Source organism: Scomber japonicus, chromosome 3 (genome assembly GCF_027409825.1).
Source record: "Scomber japonicus isolate fScoJap1 chromosome 3, fScoJap1.pri, whole genome shotgun sequence".
NCBI lineage: Eukaryota > Metazoa > Chordata > Actinopteri > Scombriformes > Scombridae > Scomber > Scomber japonicus.
The window spans coordinates 706,834-719,253 of NC_070580.1; the positions used below are offsets into that span (position 1 = coordinate 706,834).

General features: G+C 37.6%; 1 protein-coding gene across 1 annotated transcript in view; it reads right to left on the reverse strand.

Moving 5' to 3' along the window:
- Nucleotides 1-6,195: 6,195 nt before the first annotated feature.
- The window catches only part of ptprga (protein tyrosine phosphatase receptor type Ga), a 540,919-nt gene continuing 534,694 nt past the window's right edge, over nt 6,196-12,420 (reverse strand). Inside the window, exons 29-30 of the mRNA XM_053316686.1 lie at nt 10,417-10,552; nt 6,196-7,244 (exon numbers count right to left, since the gene is read on the reverse strand). Of these exons, the coding sequence (XP_053172661.1) occupies nt 7,095-7,244; nt 10,417-10,552 (286 nt within the window). The 3' untranslated portion in view covers nt 6,196-7,094. The remainder of the gene's footprint in view (nt 7,245-10,416; nt 10,553-12,420) is intronic.

Consider the following 12,420-nt stretch of genomic DNA (forward strand, 5'->3'; position numbering starts at 1 on the left):
TCTATGAGCTTTTTAAAATGTTTATCAGCGATAAGTGACGTGCATTCATGCTTTCATGTTAATGTCATACAGTGATTATTAGTGTGTGTTTATTTGTTCTATGTATATTATCTAGCACACACTTTCATATACATTTCTGTTTGAGTATGAAAGGCACCAGGATGCTTGTGGGCAACATTCAGCTCTCTAAAACGGTGGCTTGGCTGCTTCTTCAGTAAGCAGTTATCAGCCACCTCATCCTTTATATGTTTCATTTATTCTTTCAGATGGGTAAAAGTCACAACGCACTTCACATCTTATTAGTAGTGTACTCTTACTAATGTAGTTCTAATGTCTATGTGTAAGCATTCATGTTGCGGGCTGGGAGAACGAACAGGGTGCAGGATTTTATACATTGCAAATATGATTAAGATGCATTGTAAATAGACCAGAAGTCATAACAATCCAACCTGTAAAGAGGGCCCCTGTAGAAGATGCTGGTGACTGACATCCAGACATCTCTTCACAACCTTTCAATACTAGTGTAATCAGTAGAAAATTATGGAGTTTAAGATTTAGACATTTTCAGCACAGCATTTAAAAGACTATTTTTATCGTTAAACAATAATAAAATAATAATAATAATATATTTTACATTTGTATTCATTCTGTTTTATGAATAGCTGTCTTTATTTTATATATATATCTATCTGTCTATATTTATTTTTATTATTGTTTAACGATAAAAATTGTCTGAATGTTGCCCACAAGCATCCTGGTGCCTTTCATACTCAAACAGAAATGTATATGAAAGTGTGTGCTAGATAATATACATTGAACAAATAAACACACACTAATAATCACTGTATGACATTAACATGAAACCATGAATGCACGTCACTTATCGCTGATAAACATTTAAAAAAGCTCATAGAAAGACTGCGTGCTCTTACTTTGATATGCGGAAATGACGTCACCAGTAGGCGATCACTTGCTATCCGAAAATGGCCGAGTGATACGAGTGGATTTTCGTTCGGACCGGCGGAAAGTTTGTTTCAAAACTCCGTGTGTGTAAAAAGCAAATCCACAAGCGTAGAACTGAGATCCACAAATGTTTTTTCGATTCACAAATAAAAACTGAGATCACAAATGCTTTTCATTTATTTGTAAATTAATTTAATGTATTTTTTATATTTGTGGAATTTGTTTGTGTATTTGCAGATCCGTTTTATATTTGCAAAATATTTTTGTGAGTATACAAATCTTTTTTTTGTATTTGTGGAAGGTGTTTATATTTACAGATTACACATTTACACACAGATTGTCGATCTGCACACACACAACATTATGAAACAAATCTAACTCCATAATAATCTTACCCCTGTTCTGATGCTTTCCAATATTGATGCATTGCCTGACTGTTTTGTTGATGAGTTTGATTGTCCATCACTGAACATGAACCAAACATTTTTATATAATAACTTATATATTGGGAAAAATGTGCAATAAACCCATAGTTGTCACAGCTGTCAATCATGATGTTACGCCCACTTTTTATACAATCAAATAACTAATTAAAAGAACATTTATCAGAAAAATAAACACAAACATGGTTATGATAAGAATCACCTAAAATTACATGGAAAAAATGAATTCAACGTGAAGCCACTCACACATGCGTGACTCAAATCCATGGTTGACTCAGTCCTGTACTGACCCCTGCCACAGACCTTTTTGGATTGAAAACGCAGAGCTCTAGATTTAGTGGTTTAACATTTTACAGCTGATACATAATTTACTACATGATAGTTTTCTTCACTAAATTGTGTTTATTTTACACTTTACTACATTCTAAAGCTTGAAATAGATTTTAATGCTATTATAGTAAAATTATATTACAGTGACAATTGGATTAGTGCGAATATTTAGCTTGTTGCATTTTTTTTTACTTTTTTGCATTGAACAGGTCCCCTTCCTTTTTTCTGAATAGCATTGTTATAATAGCAGTGAGTGCTGGCCTCAGGCTGCAATGTAGGTGAACCGGCTCTTTAAAAATGTGCCTTAAAATGGATAATAAATGCAACACCGTGTGGAAAAGGAGAATAACTACTGTATACATTTCATACACTTTAGGTGAGTATAGATATGTGTCTGATTCTGATCCCAGGGATGGTGTACAGTTATTTGTGCAGATCCTGCTGCTGCAACACAAACAGCATCAGGGTCTGTGTGGTCTAAAAAAAAGGTATGACACAAAACATTTCAGAAAATTACATCAAAACCAATATTTTATTTTATGTATAGCAATACCATTTACATATTAAATAACACTATATTAGAATGCTTTGATATAGCTTTCAACAAAACAAAAAAAAGAAATCCATCATTTGTCTAATTTCATGTTACAAAAGAGGAAGGAACAGCCACCTTTGCAAAACGGGTCAATGGTAGGAAATCATCTAGTGACTCACAAGAGAGCTATTCTATTGTACACATCTGACAACAGAATCATAGCCTCCAGAGGATGAAAACCAAATGCAAAGAAATCAAAAGAGCAGGGGATGACATAGTAATATCACAATCACTGCTTGATTGTTCATAGAGGGCGTGAATCTGGAAACTGGAATGTGATAATGAGCACAAGCTGGACGCACAGCCACTTGGCTTTCACAGGATCCACCACAAACAGCGACGCCATGAGGGAGTTTTAATGAGAGAGAACACATTGATCTGAAAATATGTGTGACTGTTGACCACACACGTGCCAGATTGGAAACCTTGCAAGAGTTTTGTAGTACACATTCAATCAGTAAATGGCAAAATCATTGAGATTTGTTTACAAAATCATCTTCGGACAAAAGATACTGAAAATTTGGATGATGAGATTTCAAAACTTAAATGATGAAATACTTCCTCTGACACAGTCAATACATACACAGTTCTCGGAGAAGGGCTGAGTTACAGAGGCAACAAAGTATATGTACATTTCTTATTAACAGTACAATTGTGTGTGCACTTCAAAGGCAACACAAAACACTTTTCATTCGGAAAGATCATAATGATCAGAATCACTTGAAAACGGGGACTGGGGAAATGACAGAGTAACCGGTCACACCAGTATTTATGACAGTGAAATTTCGGAAATCAGTTCATTTCAGTGGATTTTCTGTGATCAGTGGATTAGCTCAAGACTATTTATATTGAGATAATGCAGAGTTCCACTTTGGTGAACTGTGGCATGCAAATTCCTGTTGTTCAGCAGTTCTAAACTGTAGCTCAGACTTTTAAGGGAACAGAGATTCAGAATCCGAAATGGAGGAAGCTAGCATATTAGCTGTGTCACACCATATGGATAACCCTGCTCTGTCAGAGTACAAAATCCTTGAATGAACCGTTTTAACTTATCCTCTCATTGTCAATTGGTATGAAGCAAACTAGCTTCAAACGCTGTTTTGGCTAGCTAGAGTCGTATGTTATTGGCTAGCTAGTATGCTAAAAGTTAGCTTAGCAGCCATAGTAGCACTGATGTACAACTTTCTGGTGTGACCTAGCTAGCAATTAGGCAAAGTGTGTTTTTCACAAGAAAATGAAATAAATGTCCCAGACACAGAAACTGTTGGTTTAGAATCATGAAGCCCCCATTCTGAAAGATTATACTACAAGAGAACCAAGTTAACATCTTTAATGTCTGATGATCCCTTTATGATGTATCACAATAAGTGTAAGGACTTGCTGAAGTTAAAGCAAACTGATGCTCAAATGTAGTAAAAGTAAACTTGTGAAAGGACATTGATATAAATACAGATATGGTGTGAGGGCGGGTTGGGCATCCATTCAGGAAGGACAAAATCAGCAAAAGAGAGAGAAAAGCTTGGCCCAACATCTTTTTTTTCTGCACAGGAAAGATTCAAGTCTTTGGTAAAAGTTTTAAAAGAAACTCAAAAAATACATTTGTCCCCATCGCTGTTTTACCATTCGACACATCATTGTTTTGTGCTGTGTGAAAAAAATGCTTTCACATTTTCATTCAAAATGCAAAAACCACAAGTGTTCATTTCACGCCATTGATCACAGAGGTATAGAATATCATCAAAATCAGCAGTTAAATTAGAACATCCTCATGTCAAAGAAATGTGTAAGTGTGTGTTTTTTGTGTGTGTGTGTTTGTTTGTGTGTGTGGGGTTGCTGCAGCTAAAACAGAAAACATTTCAGACTCTGCTTTTTGCTTGTAGGCCACAAAACCACCAAACAATATATCTGTGGAGAGAGGTGAGTGTGGAATGGAAACTATGTACACAAGGCCTTGGGAAATTGAAGTGAGTGATCACACCTCTGTCAGCGAGCACGGATCTTGAACTGGCCTCAAAGCCTGATATATTTTATTCCTCTGTCATAGAGCTTCATTGAAATTTTTAAAACTCATTGATGAGTCACACTGTTGCACTGTGTAAAATGTTCCTTCATTATCATGAACACACATTCTGTAGGTTACTTTGGTCCAATCCCACACACACACACACACCATCCTGCTCCTGGAAATACTCACTAGAGCAGCAGAGTGGATCAATCTGTAAATGAAAATAGTCCCCAGCAAAAGCCCTATTTCTTCCTGTTTAAATAACCTTAGCTAAAAATCTACAGTGCACAGCTGTTTTACAAAATTAAGAGTGTTATTTTATCAAAAAAAGAAAAAAAAACCCTCTGAAGATGACTTCAGTAGGAATCAATGTGCTTGGGGCTGAGAGACACAGACGGGGTAAATTGAAGATTATTGAGATGTGATATTAAATATTGTTGGTTTTGGTCTTTTCATGGAATTTGGTGACAGTAAGAAACAAAGAAAAACGCCAGACTTATCCTTCACAGAGGAGCAGGTTTGGGTTGTCAAAGATCTGCTTATTCAGACTCTTATCAAATTCACTTTAATTTTCATATAAATTAAGTGAGAAAAGAAACCAAAATTGAATGAAAGCAACAACTGTCTTTACTTTCAGCACAGTTAAGCAGCTGTGACATGAGTGATAAAGAAGTTTCTGGTCCTTTATTCATTACAATTAAGAAATATGTAAGTATTCGTGCTCATCACAAATTGAATGTTTTTCACTTCACTAAGTTTGATTTTGAATACTGACATTATTGCACCAATTACATATTCATGTATCACTACTGTCTTTTGAGAAATTTAGCCACAGATTTGAGCACCAGTTCTGATCTGCCATACTGTAAACATCATATAAGAGGTTATACGGCGGTTTAGAGGTGAGATCAGCAGCTCTGAATTGAAATGAAAAGTCAGGAATCAGTGAGTGGATTCAAAAAGCATCTCTTTGTATATAACCTTCTGAGATTGCAGGGTGATGGAAAATGCAGCTTTGTGCTATGATTCATCACAGAAAATACTACACATACAGTATGTTATAGTAAAATCACTGCTTCCAATCCAATTAGCAAATTATGGGATCATATATGAGAAAACTTGTCCATTCTTACATCACATGCAATTACCAAAGAGGCACTACAGACTCTGTGAAGCTGAAGATAAGATATTGTTCAGCTGAATTTATCTATCGAGATAACATAAGGACAAAAAAAAGCTCACTGTGTTGAGGCTAGTCAAATGTGGACTCGAGTATCACTGAGAACCCAAAGACTGTTTTAAACCCTGTCTTTTTCTAAAACCTAACCGACTTGTTGCATAGAGCTTGTTGTTGAGTCTGCTGCTCCCTTGTAGATCATACTGATGAAGTCCTGTAGGTGGCTGTGAGTAAATAATGAGGACTCCACATACAGGCCTCCGTGTTCTCAATCCGTGCTCGTCTGTCAGAATGCACACATGACTGAAGAAACCTTTCAAAACAACAACTTCCGAAAAATATGAGGAATGGCATGTTGTTGCATCATCTGTTGAAGTTCATCAAATGTTTGAAATGTAAAATGTGGTGGTGTTAGCATGTGTGCGTTTCTGTGTGCGTTTCTGTGTGTGTGTGTGTGTGTGTGTGTGTGTGTGTGTGTGTGTGTGTGTGTGTGTGTGTGTGTGTGTGTGTGTTCAGATGACATAGCAGCATACAAGAACGTCGAGGACTGAAGGGAGTCCGCTTCCAGACGGCTGTGAATCAGCTGTGAATACTGGAGTGGTAAACTATGTGACGCAGTGAAAATCAACTGGCCTGAGGCGGGAGGCCACAAAGGACATGTACAAAAATCACAAAGTTATTATGATAAGGATATATTTATATATGTATACATACAGTATTTCCATATATTAAAAAGCATAATATGAATTATACAAAGAAATAATAAAAGTTCACAGTAGCAGTTATTACACCACCTTAGGTATTCTAACATGGGTGTGACTCGCCAATATGAGGGAGAGTGACATCAAAACAAGGCAAAAAAACAAAAAAAAACACAAAAGAAAAAGGTGAAGAGGAAATTAATTGATAAAACAAGCGCTACTTGTCTGTGGCAATAAGTTCCAAGATCTTGTTCTTGTGATAAATGAGTGGTAATATGAGTAGTATAGATGAGCGGGGGGGGGGGTTACGCTGAGCTGAAGTCAAACAGCATTTTGTTACTGAGGTGGAGACGAGTTCGTGCCTCCCTCCCTCCACTGTCTTTAAATCAACCGGGACGTGGCAGGCAGGACAATGTCCTTCACAGAAGCAGTTGGTTTAATAAGGGCCAAAGCTGTGGAATGTCAAAAAAAAAAAAAGAAATCAGAGCTTGAGTGGAGAAAAGCCAAGTGAGTCAGCTTTAGTATAGGCAGTAACACTGACATTATATAGTGCAAACAAGAAAAGACAGAAAAGTGTTTCTCGTTGCCTACGTCGCCGTCGTGAAACTTAAAAACGCAGGTGCAAACCCTTCAGTAGGAGAACATTAAGACATAAAATGGCGAAAAAAATAAATATCAAAAACTTTTCAGTGTAAAAAAGTAATCAGGTTATTCATTTTAACCAAGAGTCTGGCAAAAAAGGCCTCAAAAAGTCTTGTCCACAATAGTTCCTTGACGGTTTACAAAGTTAAGTGCCTCCTTCGTGGGCTCAGAGAGGTCGCTGGAGTGTTTGGACCCACAGGACGCCCTCAGCTCAGCTCCGGCCCCCGTGAAGGGTCTCTCAGACCAGCGACTCCATGCTCTCTGCCTGGTCAGACTGGTCTGACATGGACGCCATGGTCCCATTAATGTTCCTGGACAGAAGACCCGAGCCGTTCTCCTCACTGCTGACAAGGCTGAGCAGAGCTTTGTACAAGTACTGGTACTGATCCTGGAGACACACACACACACACAGACACACACAGACACGCACACACACACACACACAGACACACACAGACACACAGACACACACAGACACACACACACACACAGACACACACACACACACACACAGACACACACAGACACACACACACACAGACACACACACACACACACACACACACACACACAAAGAGAAGAAAAAACGAGAGGAGATCAGGTGAGAACAATGAGCTTCACCATACCAAACTATCTTTCTATGAATGGACGCTTTTTTTTTCTTCTATAACTGTCAGCACAATCATAAACTGGCATTTGTAAAAAAGATACCACCAGTCAGTACATACTGTAGAAGACAGCACATTTGATCTCAGTTTGATGCTTAAGTGTTTTTTTTAACATTTTGTTATTTCTGTCACTTAGCCAGAGTATAAGCAGGATAATTCACTCTGACCCATTAGTTTATAAAAATATCACATTTCATTATTTCCCCTCACTCTTTACACATACACACGTGGACAAAATTGTTGGTACCCCTCTGTTAAAGAAAGAAAAACCCACAATGGTCACTGACATAATTTGAAACTGACAAAAGTAATAAATTAAAATTTACTGAAAATTAACCAATGAAAATCAGACATTGCTTTTGAATTGTGGTTCAACAATCATTTTAAAAAACAAACTAATGAAACGTGAACATCTGTGGAAGGAGCTGAAACATGCCGTCTGGAGAAGGCACCCTTCAAACCTGAGACAACTGGAGCAGTTTGCTCATGAGGAGTGGGCCAAAGTACCTGTTGACAGGTGCAGAAGTCTCATTGACAGTTACAGTACTAAAATCATTTGATAGCAGTGATTGCCTCAAAGGTTGTGCAACAAAGTGTTTTAAAATGATTGTTGAACCACAATTCAAAAGCAATGTCTGATTTTCATTAGTTAACTTTCAGTAAATTTTTATTTATTATTATTTTTGTCAGTTTCAAATTATGTCACTGACCATTGTGGGTTTTTCTTTCTTTAACAGAGGGGTACCAACAATTTTGTCCACGTGTGTATATCATCTTTGGCAACTGCAGTTTGTCATGTAATCTTTTTCATATTGTGTTTTTCAGTAACCTGATGACTGATTTATTGATTGTTTTGTCTATTTATTCTGTACGCTTCAAACTTCTAACTCCATATTTCTTTTTGGACATACTGTAATAACTATCAACATCAAAAGAATGGGTCAAGCCTTGTGTTGTATTTCTGTGGAGCCTGACAAAGAAAAGTGTTTTTCTCTCTCCCCTCATGAGGGCCTCTTTGGCCCTTTGGGTAATCTGGTGAAGTGCCCAGGGGCCCTTCAGCAGATTACCCGTATGGTAGATCCGGCTATAGATATACTTACACTCAAATGGGTCTTATCTTTCAACAAAGGAGTTCAGACCTCTGCTTTTATTATTGTTCTATACATTCATTTATTGATTGTAGTGAAGTTACTTTGATGTGTTACTAAATTGTGTATTTCTGTGTTTATGTCTGTGAAGCATTTTGTTTTTTGGATGATGTTATGTTCACGGTCGCCCAAAAAGTTGGAATCAAATATTTTTTACTTCTTCTCATGAAATTATTATGACAATGTGATGTATTCTTGATAGATAAAGTGTATATATTCTCAAAACTGTATTGCTCAATCTCATTACACCTGGTCAAAGGTAATTACTGATGTCACTCGAGTCACTCTCTCTAAAAACTAGGGACCAAGTCTGAAACCTTGGCGTGCTGATTGACTCAGATTTGACCTTCAGCAGTCACATCAAATCAATCACCAAAACAGCCTTCTATCAGCTTAAGAACATATCCAGAGTGAAGGGTTTTATGTCTCAAACAGACCAGGAGAAGTTGATTCATGCTTTCATCTCAAGTAGACTCGACTACTGTAACGGTCTTCTGACTGGACTCCCACAAAAAAGCATTAAACAGCTGCAGCTCATTCAGAACGCTGCAGCTCCAGTTTGAACCAGAACAAAGAGATCAGAGCACATTACTCCAGTTCTAAAGTCTTTACACTGGCTCCCAGTCAGTTCTAAAGTCTTTACACTGGCTCCCAGTCAGCTCTAAAGTCTTTACACTGGCTCCCAGTCAGTTCTAAAGTCTTTACACTGGCTCCCAGTCAGTTCTAAAGTCTTTACACTGGCTCCCAGTCAGTTCTAAAGTCTTTACACTGGCTCCCAGTCAGTTCTAAAGTCTTTACACTGGCTCCCAGTCAGTTCTAAAGTCTTTACACTGGCTCCCAGTCAGTTCTAAAGTCTTTACACTGGCTCCCAGTCAGTTCTAAAGTCTTTACACTGGCTCCCAGTCAGCTATAAAGTCTTTACACTGGCTCCCAGTCAGCTATAAAGTCTTTACACTGGCTCCCAGTCAGTTCTAAAGTCTTTACACTGGCTCCCAGTCAGTTCTAAAGTCTTTACACTGGCTCCCAGTCAGCTATAGAATAGATTTTAAAGTTCTGCTACTGGTCTACAAATCACTGAATGGTTTAGGTCCAGAATACATGAATGACATGTTAGTAGAATATAAACCCAGTAGAGCTCTGAGATCTACTGACTCAGGTCAGATAGTTGAGCCCAGAGTTCAAACTAAACATGGTGAAGCAGCTTTTAGCTGTTATGCTGCACACAACTGGAACAAACTACCAGCAGAACTGAAATCAGCCCCAACTGTGAACACTTTTAAATCCAGGTTAAAAACATTTCTCTTCTCCTGAGCTTATGATTGAGCTCTTTTAAAGCACTTTACATTTTAATCTTTCATTTGCACTCTATGTCCTTTTAATGATTTTAAAGCTAATCATTATTTTATGCTGCAATCATTTTATTTATATCTTTCTATTTTTCTGTACTTTGATTTTTATTAGGTGTGTGTGTGTGTGTGTGTGTGTGTGTGTGTGTGTGGGGGGGGGGGGGTTAATTGTATGTTTTAATGTTTGTAAAGCACATTGAGTTGCCATTGTGTATGAAATGCGCTATATAAATAAAACTGCCTTGCCTTGATGTGTATGGACTTATTATTTTTATTATTATCATTTTTATGTATGTATTTATCTATTTTTATTATGACATGTAAGGATTGTTAAGCAGTAGAGTGTACCGTATACTGGGATCACTGGGTGTCATGTATGTGGTGTGTGTCATACTCACAATATCAGTAAAGACTCCTGGCCTCATGAGGTTGATCATCTTGGCCACTTGATAGACGTCAACGGCACCCTCGCTCTCTAGCTGCTGGGACAGAGTGGTGAGAGCACACAGCATGCCAGCGGACACTGCTCCCAACCTGACACACACACACACAGACACACACAGACACACACACACACACACACACACACACACACACACACACACACACACACACACAGACACACACAGACACACACAGACACACACACACACACACACAGACACACACACACACAGACACACACACACACACACACACACACACACACACACACACACACACACACACACACACACACACAGGATTTGGGGTTTGGGGTTAGCATACATGTACACAGTAATAATATAGTAATAGTGTGTTTCTGCTGCTCTGGCTCATCAGTGTGCAGATTTTGCCATTTTTACAGATTTAGCATTTTTAATGGAGCAGAGATCATTGTCTTGAACATGACACAAGTAGAAAGCTCATTTTCTCTATTGTGTATGCCCAGCTTGGTTTGAGGGTGTCGTTAGAGGAAAGCTCATGGAGTGTCTAATATTATACAAAACTAAATGTACTGTTTTGAATCCATTTGTAGATGAAAATCACAGTGTGAGGGAAAACACTCATGGTCGCTCCATTTAATGTCATCCAACTGCTTTTTATATTTTATGGTTTACATCATCATCATCATCATCATCATCATCAGCAGCAGCAGCAGCAGCAGCATCAGCAGCATGAAGTGCCTTTAAACAGTGTTGTGTTTGCCACGTGCACAGAGAGACTGCATATAAATGACCCACTGTTGTGGCACTCATAAGAAGAGGGGACATTCAGTAGAAACTTGCTAGAAACATCAAATGTTTTTTAAATAGCACACCCAAGGTTATCAGTCACTGAGTTCTTCCAAAACATATTCACTCATTTGGTGTTTTGATGACGGAGAGCATGTGGCTCAAAGTTCATTTGGGTTGAGATGTGCTGACTGTAATGGCCAGATCATGTGATACACATCATGTTCATCCTCATTTTTACTCTTTTATTCTCCCTTATTCAGAGTGTTATTTTCATTTGTCTCCTGTCTTTAAATGGTTAAATTGTAAAATGTTAAATAGATTTTACTTATATAGCTCTTTTCTCGTATTTTTGACCTCTCAAAGCACTTTTACACTACATGTCACATTCATCCATTCACACACATTCACACACTGATGACAGGAGCTACCACACAGTATCTTATCTTAAGTGTCTTACCCAAAGACACATCAACATGTGGACTGGAGGAGCCGGGAATCAAACCTCTCATCTTCTGACTGGTGGACGACCACTCTGCCTCCTGACCCACAGCTGCCCCTTTATATTACTAATACTTTCTTCAGCAGCTTCTTCTACTTCTTTTAGTATTTGTTAAAGGAAAAAGGCAATTTTCCTCATCAAGGTTGTCCACTAATGTTCACAACATCAGAAAGATTGAAACTTTTTGAGACTGTCTATACATCAGTGAATAACACTTTGTCTGCACACTATAAAACATTTTTACAACACTATTATTCATACTTTCAATGATTTACAGACATACATGATGTACTCTCAATGAAAAAGCCACAAAACTGAATTGTGATTAAATCACTTTATGTGTAGCCTGTGTTATAGGTCAGTTTCTTACAATTCTCTACTGTATTCATGTATGAAGTATTTTTCCTTTTATAACCTTGAACAGTTTTATAATCATATCATGACATCTTAATTGATTATCACTAAAGATAAGTAAAATTAAAGGGTGCCTGTGTAATTTCTTCTTGTTATTTATTTTCCTGGTATCTTTATAGTTTATACTTCTATTTTATGATATTTTTCTAAACTAACTAAACCAGTGCATTGCAGGCAAGGATAGTTTAAAATGTGCTAAACAAAGACTATATTATAGTTCAATTCCTTATTCTCTGCTGTAATTGTACGTATGGTAAATGGACTGTATTTAT